At 43.9% G+C, this 19,720-nt stretch overlaps 1 protein-coding gene across 1 annotated transcript in view; it reads right to left on the reverse strand.

Moving 5' to 3' along the window:
* The window catches only part of LOC128703728 (sodium-independent sulfate anion transporter), a 160,855-nt gene that overhangs the window by 19,123 nt on the left and 122,012 nt on the right, over positions 1–19,720 (reverse strand). Inside the window, exons 5-6 of the mRNA XM_070101367.1 lie at positions 18,893–19,113; positions 1,419–1,593 (exon numbers count right to left, since the gene is read on the reverse strand). Of these exons, the coding sequence (XP_069957468.1) occupies positions 1,419–1,593; positions 18,893–19,113 (396 nt within the window). The remainder of the gene's footprint in view (positions 1–1,418; positions 1,594–18,892; positions 19,114–19,720) is intronic.

A 19,720-nucleotide genomic window follows, 5' to 3' on the forward strand; every position in this document is an offset into this window, starting at 1 on the left:
ATGTTTGGGAAAGTAAATATAAGTGCTGGTTTAAGGTTACTGGGGATAAGGTGAATTACATTTTTTCTTCGATCTGATTACCTTGGGATTCTATGTGTTTTGGAGATATTTTGCAGTCTGTGTCTTCACACAGTTTTCTGTAACTGACGTATACATCATGCAAAAAGAACATCTTTAAATCACGTAACAGGTGGAATTAGAACCCATACCTGTACAATGGTTCGTTTCCAATCTTGTTATTACGATTTCGCGAGTCAAGGACATCTTTCACTAACAGGATATAGTGCAGTATGTGGTTCATGGCAAGTGCTCCACCAACCTTGCTCCACGTAACCTCATGATTCTGAAGTCAGTATTTAACTAGGTTCACCAAGGCAAGGTATCCTGACGTTAGTGTCTGACAACGTTCTCCACAGCCAGTGGATCTGACTGTAGTGTCTAGCAAGGTTCTTACTAGCCAGTGGATCTGATGTTAACGAGAGGCAAGGTTCTCCACGGTCAGTGAATCTGACGTTAGTGACTGGCAAGGCTTTTCTAGGCCAGTGATAATTATGATAGTGTCTGATAAAGTTCTTCAAAGGTTCTTCAAAGCCGGTGATCCTGGTGTTAGTTTCTGACAAGGTTCATACAAGGCCACTGACGCTAATGTCAGTGTCTGGCAAAATTCTGCAAGACTAGATTGTAGTATTATCCTGATAAGTTTACATGTGTGGGATTGAAAAGGGCAAGTCTAGTGATGTACTCTAAGTCCAAATTTTGTACTTTTCTTTCTTGCTATGCTTTCCCAACCATTGTAATAATAATAAAAAGTTTTATTTCTACGAGTACATGTACATCTTATACAGTCCTAGCTGGCATCAATGACATACTAGTATAGTAAGCCTCTTTTTATGCAAAGCATTTAGGGCAAATTAGGTCATTTTTTTCTTGGATGCGACCCACACCAGCCGGTTAACACCCAGGTACCTATCTTACTGCTAGGTGAACAAGGACAGCAAATGTTTCCAGGAAACACGTCCTAATTTTTCCACCCGTACCTCGGAATGAACCACAGACCTCAGTGTGTATGCTGAGTGCGCTGGCAGCCGAGCTACGAAACACATAAGGAACCACTAGAGCAAACAAACCTAAATGGAATAAATATTTATCACTTTAGGGGCATTTTCTGCTACTACAAAAAGAATACATATATGACTCACGAAACCGTAATAACGCGGTTGCCAACAAATCACAGAACTGGTGAAGCTTAAACCTTGGCTGTAAGTTTTAGAACTCGCCTGCCATGGGTTCAAGCTGAACCTGTTCTGTGGTAAGAATATTTTAATTATTTTATCATCAAGGAAGATTGTAACATCTATGCTACATAGATACATAATATCTGCAGTTTAATGTTTAAAATCATCATAACAGCATCTCACCTGAAATTGTTAATGGCTGTTCATCCCCGTCGAGGTAATAGGCGATGACGGAAGAAATAATGACAACAATAGCATTGCGTCCAGCAGAGAGATAGAAAATAGTATTTCTTAAAACCCGCTGACGCACACTACGACTGTTGTTGTCCAGACACGACCACCGCACACTGCCAACCTCCTGAACCAATTGAAATTAATTTGTAATTATAGCAATTGGATATTACATGTAGAAAAATGGATATATCTTATGGGTAGATCCTAGTAACAGTAGCAAAGTAAAATATTACACAATTTACCTAGACAGACTCATGATCTGAGACCGAGTCAAAGTCACGGAATAAATGAATCTCTCACAGATGAAACCAACAGTGGCTGAAATATTTAAGGTAAAAGAACACAGGAGCAACTAATGAGACATTTAATGGTGCTACGTTTGTCTCTCCAGAACCTTTATAAAGCCAATGAAGTTTAATAAAAGGAACATGAAGGAAAATAGTACAAAACACGTTTACGGCGTGCCAGTACAACATGGGTTCGAAGCCTTGGCTAACACATTGTTGTTATTGATCAATACCACTCATTAGTGGGTACAATAATATATATATTCTGCTCGTGAGGCTAGTACACCAAACAGGGAGGAGAATGAAATTAGCTTAGAAGCTCCCACAACATCGTGTGTCCTCGGATGGCGGTAAAACAGCTAGCTCTGCTGGCTGCGCCAGTCATGTAGGTTTGGGTGGTCCTGTGGGTTCAAGCGTCATGTGGTTCTCGCTCACCATGAGGCGGGCCAGTACAACATGGGTTCGAGTCCTTGGCTAGTGCAGTGCTGTTACTGATCAATACCACTTGTTCGTGGGTACAATATATATATATATATATATATATATATATATATATATATATATATATATATATATATATATATATATATATATATATATATATATATTATATATATATATATTATATATATATATATATATATATATTTTATTATTATCACACTGGCCGATTCCCACCAAGGCAGGGTGGCCCGAAAAAGAAAAACTTTCACCATCATTCACTCCATCACTGTCTTGCCAGAAGGGTGCTTTACACTACAGTTTTTAAACTGCAACATTAACACCCCTCCTTCAGAGTACTTCCCATCTCCAGGACTCAAGTCCGGCCTGCCGGTTTCCCTGAATCCCTTCATAAATGTTACTTTGCTCACACTCCAACAGCACGTATGTGTGTGTACATATATATATATATATATATATATATATATATATATATATATATATATATATATATATATATATAAATACGTTGTAGGTAGTAGGTTGGTAGACAGCAACCGCCCAGGAAGGTACTACCGCCCTGTGGTAGTAGGTTGGTAGACAGCAACCGCCCAGGAAGGTACTACCGCCCTGTGGTAGTAGGTTGGTAGACAGCAACCGCCCAGGAAGGTACTACCGCCCTGTGGTAGTAGGTTGGTAGACAGCAACCGCCCAGGAAGGTACTACCGCCCTGTGGTAGTAGGTTGGTAGACAGCAACCGCCCAGGGAGGTACTACCGTCCTGCCAAGTGAGTGTAAAACGGAAACCTGTAATTGTTTTACGTGATGGTAGGATTGCTGGTGTCTTTTTTTCTGTCCCATAAACATGCAAGATTTCTGGTACATCTTGCTACTTCTACTTACACTTAGGTCACACCACACATACATGTACAAGCATATATATACACACCCCTCTGGGTTTTCTTCTATTTTCTTGCTAGTTTTTGTTATTGTTTATTTCCTATTATCTCCATTGGATAGTGGAACAGAATTCTTCCTCCATAAGCCATGCGTGTTGTAAGAGTCGATTAAATGCCGGGAGCAAGGGGCTAGTAACCCCTTCTCCTGTATACATTACTAAAGTTTTTCTTTTTGGGCCACCCTGCCTCGGTGGGATGCGGCAGGTTTGTTGAAACAATAGAGAAGTTCCAAGCGCTTTCGTGACTACTCACATTATCAAGGAACAATGAAAGTAAAGCATCAAAGGAAGGTATATAAAGGGGTAGCCCACACCTCACTATCAGCTCCCACAACAATGAAACACCTGACGCGAGACAGCAGGCCCGCCGGCCGAACTAGACAGGTCCTTCATACAACCCACCAACAAACTATTCTACCCAAGAAATAAGAAATATAAAAACTATTATTTGTTCAATGTATTAAATTTTTCCCAAATTCTATTTAATTAATATCATCAACATATCTGAACCATTTAGCTCTATTAGGGAGGATTGTGTTAAGCAGCCTTGTTTAAAAAATTTCATGTATATGTTACTAAGAACAGGTGAAAGAGGATTTCCCATTGCATTGTTGATGCAAAATTTGTATTTAATGATAAGTTTTACACTCAGATGTTTGGTATGGCAATGGGAAACCCTCTTTCACCTGTTCTTAGTAACCTATACATGGAATTTTTTGAAACAAGGTTACTTAACACAATCCTCCCTAATAGAGCTAAATGGTTCAGATATGTTGATGATATTTTGTGTCTTATGCCCAAAAATGTAGATATACACCATTTCCTTGGAAAATTAAATAGCTTAGCCCATTCTATAAATTTTACTGTTGAATTTGAAGAAAATAACTCATTGCCTTTTCTAGATGTTTTAATTATTAAGGGTAATAATGAATTTAAATTTAAAATTTACAGAAAACCTACAAATAACTGTTCCTATGTCCACTATTATTCTTCCCATCAAGATAGAGTTTAACTGTTTTCTCATCAATGCTTTTGAGAGCTTTACGAATTTGTAGTCCAGAGTTCATAGATGAGGAAATATCCAAAATTTATGAAATAGGTAATGATTTGAAATACCCAAGAAATGAAATTGATAAATCTTTTAAAGTTGCTAGAAATACTTTTTACAATCCAAAAAGGGACAACCAACCTTATTCAACTAAAAATATATTGGTTCTTCCTTACCATGAAAACTTGGTTGATATGCCTTCTCTTCTTAAGACTTTTAATATTAAAGTTGTATTCAAAAATCTTGATACAGTAAAAAAAACTTTTGATAAAGAATTCCCCCCAAAATGCTGATGGATGTGTCTATAAGATTCTTTGTAAAATTTGCGATAAAGTTTATTACTGTCAAACTGGTAAAAATCTCGAACTAAGATTAAAACAACATAAATATAGCATTAGAACTGGACAAGATTCCAATGCTCTATTTATTTATGTAAGAGATTTTAACCATCCAATTGATTTTCAAAAAGTTGAGAAAGTAGTATCAAGCAAGTCCATGGTCGACAGGAATATAATTGTAAAGTAAAAGGACACAAGTGCAACTAATGTGACATTTATTGTGGCAACGTTTCGCTCTCCAGGAGCTTTATCAAGCCATTACAAACAATACATGGACACAGAGGGTATATAAAGGCTCAGAGTGAGGTGAATACTAGTGAGGTACCATTCCGATGTTCACTAGTGGTAGTAGTAGTAGTAGTAGTGGTAGTGACAAAAGCAATTAATTCGTACATGAGTAAAAGGATACAAAAGCTATTACTTGGGTAACATAAAAATAGGTTGGACAAATACAAACTGGAATGAGGCAGGTTGTTTCAGTGTTCACTCTCTGTGCTTTGTGTAGTATAACAGGAGAGACTATGTGATGGCAGGGTTTACAGTTTTCAGGAGGATTCTTGCTAAGACTTCGGAGATGGTGAAGCTGCCGTTGTTTTGTTTAATTGTATTCGAAACAGCGATCAGTGCTGATTGAAGGCATTTGCGTGTGCGGAAATTAGTTTCTTTTATCACTAATTGGGCGTCTCTGAATTTCATAAGATGATTGGTGGAATTTCGGTGTTGTACACAGGCGTTGTTTATGTTGTCGTTCCTACATGCGTATATGTGTTCATTGAGGCGGGTGTCGAGGTTTCTTGCTGTTTCACCTACGTAGATCTTGTCACAGCCTCCACAGGGTATAGTGTAAACTCCTGCATTGACTGGTTCGTGGTGCTTGGGTTTTGTCCTGGTTAGATCCTTTATTGAAGTGGTAGAAGCGATGGCGACTCTGGTGTTAGCTTGTGAAAGTACTTTTGAGACGTTTAGTGCAACCTGGCTGTTGGGAAGAATTATAACTTTGTTGGGAGCGGTGTTGATGCGTGGAGAATTGATGATCTGAAGAGCTCTTTTCTTGCAGTCTTTGATGAAAAAAGAAGGAAATTGTAACTCAGTGAATGTTTGGTGAATGTAAGTACATTCCTCGTCAAGAAACTCAGGACTACAAATTCGGTATGCTCTTAGGAAAAACCCGATGATGATGCCTCTTTTGGTCTTGGTATCTTGACTGGAATAGAAGTGTGTGAGATCATTTTTATTGGTGGGTTTCCGATAAACTTGAAATCTTAGGTTGTTGTCTACTTTGTGAATGAGGACGTCGAGGAAAGGTAGCTTGTCATTGGACTCTTCTTCTAGTGTAAACTGAATCGCTGGTTCAACTGCGTTGAGCCTTGCCTGAAGATCCCGTACATCAAAACGTTTTGGAGTTATTACGAGGACATCGTCCACGTAACGTAACCAAGTGACGCTTGAAGGGATGATGTTGGCGAAGTGTTCGGACTCTAGGTGTTCCATGTATAAGTTGGCTAGGACGGCACTTATTGGGGACCCCATTCCCCATTCCCCAATAAGTGCCGTCCTAGCCAACTTATACATGGAACACCTAGAGTCCGAACACTTCGCCAACATCATCCCTTCAAGCGTCACTTGGTTACGTTACGTGGACGATGTCCTCGTAATAACTCCAAAACGTTTTGATGTACGGGATCTTCAGGCAAGGCTCAACGCAGTTGAACCAGCGATTCAGTTTACACTAGAAGAAGAGTCCAATGACAAGCTACCTTTCCTCGACGTCCTCATTCACAAAGTAGACAACAACCTAAGATTTCAAGTTTATCGGAAACCCACCAATAAAAATGATCTCACACACTTCTATTCCAGTCAAGATACCAAGACCAAAAGAGGCATCATCATCGGGTTTTTCCTAAGAGCATACCGAATTTGTAGTCCTGAGTTTCTTGACGAGGAATGTACTTACATTCACCAAACATTCACTGAGTTACAATTTCCTTCTTTTTTCATCAAAGACTGCAAGAAAAGAGCTCTTCAGATCATCAATTCTCCACGCATCAACACCGCTCCCAACAAAGTTATAATTCTTCCCAACAGCCAGGTTGCACTAAACGTCTCAAAAGTACTTTCACAAGCTAACACCAGAGTCGCCATCGCTTCTACCACTTCAATAAAGGATCTAACCAGGACAAAACCCAAGCACCACGAACCAGTCAATGCAGGAGTTTACACTATACCCTGTGGAGGCTGTGACAAGATCTACGTAGGTGAAACAGCAAGAAACCTCGACACCCGCCTCAATGAACACATATACGCATGTAGGAACGACAACATAAACAACGCCTGTGTACAACACCGAAATTCCACCAATCATCTTATGAAATTCAGAGACGCCCAATTAGTGATAAAAGAAACTAATTTCCGCACACGCAAATGCCTTCAATCAGCACTGATCGCTGTTTCGAATACAATTAAACAAAACAACGGCAGCTTCACCATCTCCGAAGTCTTAGCAAGAATCCTCCTGAAAACTGTAAACCCTGCCATCACATAGTCTCTCCTGTTATACTACACAAAGCACAGAGAGTGAACACTGAAACAACCTGCCTCATTCCAGTTTGTATTTGTCCAACCTATTTTTATGTTACCCAAGTAATAGCTTTTGTATCCTTTTACTCATGTACGAATTAATTGCTTTTGTCACTACCACTACTACTACTACTACTACCACTAGTGAACATCGGAATGGTACCTCACTAGTATTCACCTCACTCTGAGCCTTTATATACCCTCTGTGTCCATGTATTGTTTGTAATGGCTTGATAAAGCTCCTGGAGAGCGAAACGTTGCCACAATAAATGTCACATTAGTTGCACTTGTGTCCTTTTACTTTACATATTGTCGGTAATTCTACCAACTTTATTACAGGAATATAATTGAATCTTGTTTCATAAAAAGCAGTTTTGACAATAATATGAATATTTCCTTTGGTTTAGATAAATTAGATCCATTTATAATTAATAGAATTTGGGAAGAATTTAATAATACATTGGAGAAATAATAATTTTTTAAATTTCTTATTTCTTGGGTAGAATAGTTTGTTGGTGGGTTGTATGAAGGACCTGTCTAGTTCGGCCGGCGGGCCTGCTGTCTCGCGTCAGGTATTTCATTGTTGTGGGAGCTGATAGTGAGGTGTGGGCTACCCCTTTATATACCTTCCTTTGATGCTTTACTTTCATTGATCCTTGATAATGTGAGTAGTCACGAACGCGCTTGGAACTTCTCTATTCTTTCACAGTGGTTGTTTTGCATATTCTGAAATCACCTGTTTACTGTGATCTTATTGCATATATATATATAGATATATATATATATATATATATATATATATATATATATATATATATATATATATATATATATATATATAACGAGCTTGTTTGGTATTCTGGTAGCGGGTGGTTAAATGATATACGTCTTCGGAGGCTTCTTTGTTTATTAAGTCGTTGTGGGTTACACAGGCTTGTGTGTTTGTGTCCATGGCCCGGGAGGGCCATGCCCACGAGAGAGAGCTGGGAGTACTTGTGACTTGATGCCAGGCCGCTGTGTGAGTGAGGGTGAGGCAAGTCTGGGCATACTGAAGTGGCAAGGCCTATAGATGGCAGCACCTTAGTGGTGCGAAATATGAACTAAGCTGGCAGACAGCATGGGCTGTCTGTGCAGACAGTACAGGCTGTCTATATATATATGTATATATATATGTATATATATATATATATATATATATATATATATATATATATATATATATATATATATATATATATATATATATATATGTCGTGCCGAATATGTAAAACTGGGCAATTAGCAAGAACTCATTTAAAATTAAGTCCTTTCAAAAACTTTCTCTTATACATTTAAAGATATATTTTTTTCATTAATGTTAATGTAAAAAATTTTAATTTTGCTTCAAAAGTATCTTAGAAAACTTACCTAACCTTATTATAACGAAAACAATTTATTTTAGCCTAACCCAACTAAATGTATTTTAGATTTGTTTACAATAATTTAGTACTAAACAAACATAGTGAAATATATTTTTTTTGTTAGGTTCAGAATGATTTTGGCGAAATTATTGCATACACAAATTTTCACTTGTCCTATATGGCAAGATGAGCGTTGCTATTTAAGCCAAGATCGCAAGTTCTGCCTATTCGGCACGACATATATACACACACACACACACACACACACACACACACACACACACACACACACACACACACACACACACACACACACACACACACACATTATTATTATAATCAAAAAGAAGCGCTAAGCCACAAGGGCTATACAGCGCTGCAGGGTAGGGAAGGAAGCAAGGGAATTGGATGGCAGGAGGGAGGGGGGATGATCAGCAGGTTACAGAAAACAGCGGGGCAGGGGATAGTACGGGGGTAGAGGGTAGCAAGAGATACAAGTAGAAAGGGCTGAAAGTATCAGAATTTGTGAAGTAAGTCAGTCGTTGTCAAAAAGTCAATAAGAGAGTCCGGATGAAAGGTGGGTCCATCAGCGAGAAGGGAAGGTAAAGAGAGAGCAGCGGGGCGAAGACGACGACAGAGGTAAATTCTGCGTGCTCGTTGATAAAGTGGGCAGTCCAACAGAATGTGGCTGACTGATAATGGAGCTTGGCAATTCTCACAGAGAGGAGCAAGACGCCTCTCCATGAGATATCCATGAGTAAGACGAGTATGGCCAATGCGAAGACGGGAGAGAGTAGTCTCCCAACCTCGACACTGGTGATAAGAAGACGGCCAGTAACCTATACTCGGTTTAATAGACTGAAGTTTGTTGCCGAGCATAGTAGACCAACGTTGTTGCCAACGGGTGTGAAGGTGGGAAGATATTACAGCAAAATAGTCCGTACATGGAATACCTCTGTAAGAAACTGGTAGGTCATGTACTGCTGACCGCGCAGCAGTGTCTGCCTGTTCATTGCCCTGTACGTCAACATGACCAGGGACCCAACAAAAAACAATATCTTTATGCTTAGTAAAGATGCGGCGTAGCCAAAGTTGGATACGGAGGACTAAGGGGTGAGGTGTATCAAATTTTTGTATAGCCTGTAAAGCACTAAGGGAGTCTGAGACAACCACAAATGATGACACAGGCATAGATGCAATACGGATAAGTGCTGTAAGGATGGCATATAATTCAGCAGTAAAAATACTAGCTGAAGATAGTAAATGCCCTTGTACGACGCTGTCCGGAAACACTGCTGCGAATCCTACGCCGTCAGAAGACTTAGAGCCATCTGTGTACACAGCAATGGCATGAGAATGAGAGTGAAAGTGGTCAAGAAAAAGAGAGCGGGAAGCGACCGTAGACAGTTGGGCTTTCGAGCAAGGGAGGGAGAAAGAACAGACTCGAACAGCTGGGACCTCCCAGGGGGGTAGGGAAAAGTGAGATGCTACATGTACATAGAAAGGTGGTAGTTGAAGAGAAGACAAGAGCGAATGAAGGCGAAGAGAGAAGGGACGGAGTAAGCAGGGGCGGCGAACAAATAAAGAATGTCTACTAATATCAGTGACCATTCTATAAATGGAAGGATTGCGGAGATCATGAGAGCGTACATAGTAGCGCAGGCAATGGGCATCACGGCGATCGGATAAGGATGGAACGTTCGCTTCTGCATAGAGGCTTTCGACAGGGGAAGAGCGAAAAGCACCAAGGCATAAACGTAATCCTTGGTGATGAATGGGGTTAAGGCTAGAGAGAGTAGCAGGAGATGCCGCTGAATAGATCTGGTCACCATAATCAAGTTTCGATAAAATAAGGGTGGAATGTAGGTGAAGGAGGGTTCGACGATCAGCTCCCCACGAAAGATGAGCAAGGGTTTTAAGAAGGTTCAGCCGGCTGTGACAAGTTGCCTTCAGAGAGGTAATGTGAGGTTTCCAGGATAACCTACGATCAAAGAGGAGGCCCAGAAACTTGACTGTATCACGTTCAGGGATACGTGAGCCATAGAGGTACAAAGGATGATCAGAGATGACAGAGCGTCTAGTGAAAGTGATTTGGTGGGTTTTAGTGCTGGAAAATTTAAACCCATGTGTGGTGGCCCAATTGGAAACACGGTCGACTGCATGCTGGAGAGAAACTGTAAGGAGGTGACAGTCAGCACCTGCACAGGCAATAGCAAAGTCATCAACATAGAGTGATGACCAAATATTTGATGGAAGACTAGAGGCCAAATCATTAATAGCAAGGAGAAAAAGTGTTGTGCTCAGAACACATCCCTGGGGGACACCTTCAGCTTGGACAAAGTCCGGGGAGAGCACATTATTAACCCGAACACGGAAATGCCTGTCAGTTAAAAAGTTCTTAAGGAAGGATGGTAGATTGCCTCGAAGGCCTAAGGAGTGGGCTTGGGCTAAAATATTATACCTCCAAGTTGTGTCATATGCCTTCTCAAGGTCAAAAAATATGGCAATAACTGAGTGGTTATTCGCAAAGGCATTACGAACATACGTATCCAAGCGCAGTAAGGGGTCTATGGTAGAACGTCCCTTACGAAAGCCATATTGACGAGTGGAGAGACTGTTGTGTGTCTCTAAATACCACACTAAACGTCTATTTACTAGACGTTCCATTACTTTGCAAACTGCACTGGTAAGAGCAATGGGACGATAGTGGGAGGTTTCATGTCCCGTAGTGCCTGGTTTGCGGAAAGGGAGAACAATGGCGGATTTCCACAGCTGTGGAAGAACTCCTTGTGACCAAATAAGATTGTAAAGGTGTAATAGGACTGCAAGGGCTGACTGATGTAAATGTTGTAGCATACGAATATGAATGTCGTCGGGCCCAGCTGCCGATGATCGACAAGCTGAGAGTGTTGCCTCCAGTTCTTGAAGTGTAAAAGGCACATTATACTGTTCTTCTCTGAGAGAAGAAAAGTCCAAGGGTGCTAACTCTCTGGCAGACTTTGAGGAAAGAAATGAGGGGCATAGATGGAGTCCCTGAGAAATACGGACCAGATGATTGCCAATTTCATTGGCAACATCTAGTGGGTTTGCTATATCAACACCGGCAATCCGCAGAACAGGAGCCGGGTCAGGAGAATATTTACCACTCAGTTTTCGTACTTTTTTCCAGACTGCACTCATAGAGGAAGCAGAGGTGATGGTGGAGACATAATCTCGCCAGCAAGTGCGTTTAGCGTCACGGATGACACGGCGAGCGATCGCACGCTTCTGTTTAAAATCAAGGAGTCGCTCTGTGGTTCTATTGTACCGGTACCTGCCCCATGCAGCGCGTTTCAAACGTACTGCACGAGCACAAGCAGGAGACCACCAAGGCACGCATTTCTGAGAATGCCTGCCCGAAGTTTGGGGTATAGAATGAGAAGCTGCGGTGAAAACGGAGGACGAGAAGAGGTGTAAAAGCTCATCGATGGAGGACGAAGAAGGAACCTCTTTAAAAACAGTCAGGTGTGAGTAAAGGTTCCAATTTGCCCGATTAAATTGCCAGCGTGGGGTGCGAAGAGGTGGCGAATATGAAGGGGAAGTAAGAATGATTGGGAAATGATCACTGTCATGTAAGTCCGGGAGAACAGACCAAGTAAAGTCTAATGCGGCGGAGGAAGAGCAAACTGAGAGATCGATGCAAGAGAGAGTATGAGTCCGAGGATCAAAATGGGTGTGAGTACCTGTATTTAAAACATGGAGGGGGTGGGTGGCAAGAAAAGCCTCTAACTGAATTCCACGGGAATCACAGTGAGACCCTCCCCAGAGGAAATGGTGGGCATTAAAATCACCAAGTAACAGAATCGGTGGCGGTAATGACGAAACAAGGAAGGCAAAATCCGGAATAGATAATGCCCGAGAAGGAGAGAGATATAAAGAACAGAGCGTATACCACCTATGTAAGTGGATACGGGCTGCTGTGTAATGCAGCGAAGTATGAACAAATAGCTGATGGTACGGAATATCAGTGCGAAGAAGAAGGGCACTTTCATTAAAGGTCCCATCAGGAAAAGGATCTGAAGAATACAATAAATTATAGCCTGAGATGTGAGAAATAACAGCAGAGTGTAATTTTGGTTCCTGTAAGCAAACACCAACAGGGGCAAACTGGGAGAGTAACATCTGAAGCTCACCCCGATTACCCCTGAGGCCGCGTATATTCCACTGTAAAAAGGCCATGATTGGCAATGATAAAGATACTTGAAATCCGCAGGTAAGGGTTCCTACGGACTAGAAGGGTTAGAAAAGTCCACATGCGGAGGCAGTGGAAAATGTTCAAGCAGCGAAGGAACGGTGCGCTGTGAAGAAAGGAGTTGCGCAGATGGAGCAGAGGAGAGAGGAAGAGCGGAAGGTGGATCAGTGTCCATTGATGGTTTGGTCTCTGCAATATATTCAGAGATTGCTTCAAGTGTTTCGGAATTCAGAGATGTCGTATGGGAGACAATATTGGGAATGGTAGGGGGAGGATGAGTAAAGATTGGAACTGTATTGGACTGTACCAAGGTAGGGGGGGGCGAAAGGGTGGAGGGAACTGGAGAAGCGTGGCAGGGGACAGAAGAGACAGGAACCTGGGAGGTGGCAGAAGAGGAAGAAACTTGGGAGGGAACAGGGGAGGAAGGTACATTACGAGGAGGAGGGTGAACCTCTGCACTTGTAACTGAGCCAGTGAGAGGGGAAGAACTAGGGACAGAGACAGGGAGGGTAAAATGAGGAGGTGGAAGATGGGTAGGAGGTGTTACCGGACCTTTTTTTGACTTTTGAGAAGTAGAGGTACGATTGGGAAGAGGTGTCGTACGAGGTCTCGTCGATACTGAGGCTTGTAAGAGAGAACTCGAAGAAGCGAGATTAGACTGAGGCGTTGAAGTAGGGACGTCTGAGCCGAGGACAGCAAAAGGATTAGATACAGGAGTGATTATGGGAGAGGTAACCACAGAGGTGGGTGTAGAAGATGGGATACCAGAAGTGGGGGGACGTTTTGAAACACGGGAATAAGAAACACGTGGGAGTCTCCCTTGGAGGCGGAGATGAGAAACTGCCATGGCATAAGGGAGACCTTCTGTCTCTTTGAGGTAACGGATTTCCCGCTCGTTTAAATAGACCTGACAACGGCGAGAGTACGAAGGGTGAGCCTCATGACAGTTAAGGCAAGAGGGAGATCGATTGCAAGACGTATTAGAATGGTCATCGGCACCACAGACTGGGCATTCGGCGATAGATCTGCAATATTTCGCTGGATGGCCAAATCGCCAGCAATTTCTACACTGTTGTGGTGTAGGGATCACCTTTCGAACTTGTAACCGATGTCCTGCTATATAAACGGAGGATGGGAGTTCTCGGCTGTCAAAAGTTAAACGAGCCACATTGCTAGGGTATCGTCTCCGCCCACGGGCAGGAAGAACGTAAGTGTCTACCTTGAGGATTGGGAGATCTTGGAGTTCCAGCTGTTCTAGAATGTCGGTGCCACATGTCTGGAAATTTTGTTGAACTATGGTATGGGGCAGAATAACGGTACCACTACAAGAATTGAGGGAATGATGTTTTTCAAGGGTGACAGGAACAGTATCTATATGGGTAAGACGAGAGAGCTCACGAGCCTGGGTAGCATTCTGTACGGTAATGATGCGCGTACCGCTCTTAAGAGCATGAAAAGAAATATCTTTACCAACATGGCGTAGGAGTGCCTTGCCAATACTATGGTCAGAAAGATAGGCAGTAGAGGAAGTTGGTCGTAAAGTGAAGAATTTAGTCCACTGTTCAGTCTGAAACTGAGCGTGGAAAGGTAGTGAAGGACGTGTCGATCGTTTCTGAGAAGAACGAGAAGGTGAAGGTGGAGAAGTATCATCAGCAGGTAATTGTCGTTGACGTTTAGGCGTGGGACCAGAGTTGGTCCGACGTGGAACGGGTCGGCGATTTGAAAATTGCCGCACCGTAGAGGGAGAGGCCGGAAGCATAGTCAGAGGAGAGCGAAGGTCTGATAAATCGAAGGAGTCAGTCGAGGCCTCAGTACCTGAAGCGGGTGAGGAAACAGCACCGGCAATAGGTACAGAGGCATGAGGAATGTCTGAAGAGTGGTCCAAAGACGAGGCGGGGTCAGAACGGGGTGCGGTATCAAGAAGGGGCCCGGGGGTACCAGGTTCATGGACTAGGGCTGCCATGGTTAGGTTACTTCTTTCTTTTTGTTTTTAAGAAAAAAAAAGAAAGAAGAAAAGAAAATAAAAATAAAAAAAAGAAAAAAAAAGGGGGGACCGGGGAGGGATAGTTCCTAGGAGGGATGAAAGGGCCAGAAATCTCCCTCCGCGCCCAAGAGGACTCGACACCGCTAGTAGCGCAGATGCAGCATGGAACCCGTGCCATACCCTACCCTTCATGCCAGTAAACCAGCAATCTGGGATAGCAACCTCACATCTGCCGAGCTACCTCGGTGGACAAAAGAGAGGGCGGCCGGATATCCGCCACAAAGCATACCTCCTTCAGCCACCACCCCCGGAATCCGAAAGGTGGCTTCCAGAGCTACACCCGTCGCCCAAAAGACACCCAAAGCTACTCCGGGATACCGGAGAGGGATCGGGACATCCCTAGGCAATCCAGATTCCACGGCAAACTACGCCACCGCCAAGAAACCTCAACGGAATGGGATGGACCCCGGTGTCCTTTCTCCTACCTAGGAACTAGCGCGCCTGTGGGAGAAATCCCAAAGGACAAAAAGAGGAAGGGCAAAAGGGAGGAGTGGGGAGGAGGAGGAGGAAAGGAAAAAGGGGAGGATGGGGAGGATGGGATAGGGGAGGGGAGATTGGGGGGTAATTAGGTTCGGTCTGAGGAAGAAGACCGATAGGTCTAATTCCTCAGACCAAGAGCCTCTTCACCACGCCAAGGAGCCCCCCTTGAAGAGGACACACACACACAATAAGATCACAGTAAACAGGCGATTTCAGAATATGCAAAACAACCACTGTGAAAGAATAGAGAAATTCCAAGCGCTTTCGTGACTACTCACATTATCAAGGAACAATTGTTCCTTGATAATGTGAGGAACATATAGTGATCTTCAGAGGGAATTGACCTTATCCACATTTATTCACAAGATGAAGTTGAAAGCAACAACAGAACTGAGTAGATATAATAACAAACCATACCACGGGTCGGGTTAGAACCCGCGACTCTTTGATCGCGGGTTCTAACCCAACCTGTGGTATAGTCTGTTTGCAATCGTGAGTCAGGTTAGATAGAACAACACCTTGAAGTTCTGGGTAATTTACGTAATTTCACTAGTCATTAAGAGTAACTACTGTGACATCTGCATAAGAGAAAGAACAATGGGAGTGTCGAGAGTTAGGATGATTACGTCATTTGGTAATTTAGAAAACGTACAATAAACTGTTTCAGGAAACAACGACGTAATATAAGACTTCATGACGTACCTTCGGAAGGCAGATGCGAGATTTATGGAACAATTTAACCTGTGTAATCACTGCCCCGTAGTTCGATCGCTAGAGAACTCAGCTCACACACCGAGGACCGGAGTTCGATTCTCCTCCGGTACGGCTGGAAAACATTAGTGACGTGTTTCCATAAGACAATGTCCATGTTCACATATCAGTTTAAAATGGGTACCTGGGTGTTAGTGGACTGGTGTGGGTCGCATCCTGGGTGTTAGTGGACTGGTGAGGGTCGCATCCTGGGACAAAACTGACCTAATTTGCAGGAAAAGTTCAGCATCACAAGTGGCTTTCTATATAGTAGTATGTCATTGATGTCAGGTATGGTCTGTATACCTTGTACATGTACTTGTAGTAAATAAAGATATTATTACCGAGCACTTCTGGCGAGAGAGATGAAATTCGGAGATTCGTAAGAATACCAGAGGTTAAAAGTATTCAGGAAAGAAAAAAAATAGATAAAACTTGCAGGAAGTAACACAAGATTTTCCTTTGGGTGGAACAAGGACTTGAATATATCCTTCTTACACTGAAGCAGAAAAATTTCTTGAAAAAGACCTTTAACGTCAAGAAAGTCGAGTTCGAGAAAAGAGGACCTGTAGATATTTAGATGTATAGCACTAATAAAACAGTCATTTCACATTCTTAAAACAATATAGATAATGCGACGATCTTCTTACCTTCAGGAGGAAGAGGACGACAGTGCAGATGAGGCCGAGTGTGAGGTCCTGCCATCTTACCTTCAGGAGGAAGAGGACGACAGTGCAGATGAGGCTGAGTGTGAGGTCCTGCCATCTTACCTTCAGGAGGAAGAGGACGACAATGCAGATGAGGCCGAGTGTGAGGTCCTGCCATCTTACCTTCAGGAGGAAGAGGACGACAGTGCAGATGAGGCCGAGTGTGAGGTCCTGCCATCTTACCTTCAGGAGGAAGAGGACGACAGTGCAGATGAGGCTGAGTGTGAGGTCCTGCCATCTTACCTTCAGGAGGAAGAGGACGACAGTGCAGATGAGGCCGAGTGTGAGGTCCTGCCATCTTACCTTCAGGAGGAAGAGGACGACAATGCAGATGAGGCCGAGTGTGAGGTCCTGCCATCTTACCTTCAGGAGGAAGAGGACGACAGTGCAGATGAGGCCGAGTGTGAGGTCCTGCCATCTTACCTTCAGGAGGAAGAGGACGACAGTGCAGATGAGGCCGAGTGTGAGGTCCTGCCATCTTACCTTCAGGAGGAAGAGGACGACAGTGCAGATGAGGCTGAGTGTGAGGTCCTGCCATCTTACCTTCAGGAGGAAGAGGACGACAGTGCAGATGAGGCTGAGTGTGAGGTCCTGCCATCTTACCTTCAGGAGGAAGAGGACGACAGTGCAGATGAGGCTGAGTGTGAGGTCCTGCCATCTTACCTTCAGGAGGAAGAGGACGACAGTGCAGATGAGGCTGAGTGTGAGGTCCTGCCATCTTACCTTCAGGAGGAAGAGGACGACAATGCAGATGAGGCTGAGTGTGAGGTCCTGCCATCTTACCTTCAGGAGGAAGAGGACGACAATGCAGATGAGGCTGAGTGTGAGGTCCTGCCATCTTACCTTCAGGAGGAAGAGGACGACAATGCAGATGAGGCCGAGTGTGAGGTCCTGCCATCTTACCTTCAGGAGGAAGAGGACGACAGTGCAGATGAGGCCGAGTGTGAGGTCCTGCCATCTTACCTTCAGGAGGAAGAGGACGACAGTGCAGATGAGGCCGAGTGTGAGGTCCTGCCATCTTACCTTCAGGAGGAAGAGGACGACAGTGCAGATGAGGCTGAGTGTGAGGTCCTGCCATCTTACCTTCAGGAGGAAGAGGACGACAGTGCAGATGAGGCTGAGTGTGAGGTCCTGCCATCTTACCTTCAGGAGGAAGAGGACGACAGTGCAGATGAGGCTGAGTGTGAGGTCCTGCCATCTTACCTTCAGGAGGAAGAGGACGACAGTGCAGATGAGGCTGAGTGTGAGGTCCTGCCATCTTACCTTCAGGAGGAAGAGGACGACAATGCAGATGAGGCCGAGTGTGAGGTCCTGCCATCTTTCCTTCAGGAGGAAGAGGACGACAATGCAGATGAGGCCGAGTGTGAGGTCCTGCCATCTTACCTTCAGGAGGAAGAGGACGACAGTGCAGATGAGGCTGAGTGTGAGGTCCTGCCATCTTACCTTCAGGAGGAAGAGGACGACAGTGCAGATGAGGCCGAATGTGAGGTCCTGCCATCTTACCTTCAGGAGGAAGAGGACGACAGTGCAGATGAGGCTGAGTGTGAGGTCCTGCCATCTTACCTTCAGGAGGAAGAGGACGACAATGCAGATGAGGCCGAGTGTGAGGTCCTGCCATCTTACCTTCAGGAGGAAGAGGACGACAGTGCAGATGAGGCCGAATGTGAGGTCCTGCCATCTTTCCTTCAGGAGGAAGAGGACGACAATGCAGATGAGGCCGAGTGTGAGGTCCTGCCATCTTACCTTCAGGAGGAAGAGGACGACAATGCAGATGAGGCCGAGTGTGAGGTCCTGCCATCTTACCTTCAGGAGGAAGAGGACGACAATGCAGATGAGGCCGAGTGTGAGGTCCTGTCATCTTACCTTCAGGAAGAAGAGGACGACAATGCAGATGAGGCCGAGTGTGAGGTCCTGCCATCTTACCTTCAGGAGGAAGAGGACGACAATGCAGATGAGGCCGAGTGTGAGGTCCTGCCATCTTACCTTCAGGAGGAAGAGGACGACAGTGCAGATGAGGCCGAGTGTGAGGTCCTGCCATCTTACCTTCAGGAGGAAGAGGACGACAATGCAGATGAGGCCGAGTGTGAGGTCCTGTCATCTTACCTTCAGGAGGAAGAGGACGACAATGCAAATGAGGCCGAGTGTGAGGTCCTGTCATCTTACCTTCAGGAGGAAGAGGACGACAATGCAGATGAGGCCGAGTGTGAGGTCCTGCCATCGTAAATCTTGGATATTTGAGAAAACTTTCACCCAAGTGTCGATCAGCCCTTTGGTCTTGAGACGAAGACCAAACAGTAGCTTAAGCTGGGACGAAGCTATGATGATAGCTGCAGCTGAAGTAAACCCACTGATGACTGGCTGAGAGATGAAGTTGATGATAAACCCTGGAAATGTAATATTCAAATTCTAAACTGATCAGGAACGATGTGAATATAATACGTGTGAAACTGATCAGGAACAATGTGGAAGCTGGTTAAGAACCTTGCAGATGTATCAAATAAGGAATAAAGATCCCTGCAGATACAACATCGTGATGAGAAAGAATACACTGAAGCTTGAGTAAGATAAGAAAAATAATGGAGTGGCCCGTGGTCTGGTGGCTAAAGCTCTCGCTTCACACAGTGATTGTGCGGGTTAGATTCCCGGTAAAGGGTGGAAACATTGGGCGTGTTTTCTTACACCGGTTGTCCCTGCTCACCCATCAGTAAAAATGAGTACCTGGGTGTCAGTCGACTGGTGTGAGTCGCATCCTGAGACAAAATTGATCAACAGGTCAGCAGGTCCAGTGGTTAACACACTGACCTGTGAGTTTTACCACTTCCCTACCATGGGCTCGAACCCCGCCCGTTCTGTGAATTGAAAATAGGAGATATCCCACTTCTCCTCTTCCAAAATGTAGCATTTTCACAATAGCATATATTTAATGACAATAAAAATGCTTGTTTTCCTGTGCCAATGCTGTCTTTTTCCACTTCTCCTGTACACACAAAC

This window comes from Cherax quadricarinatus, chromosome 76, assembly GCF_038502225.1.
Source record: "Cherax quadricarinatus isolate ZL_2023a chromosome 76, ASM3850222v1, whole genome shotgun sequence".
Lineage (NCBI taxonomy): Eukaryota > Metazoa > Arthropoda > Malacostraca > Decapoda > Parastacidae > Cherax > Cherax quadricarinatus.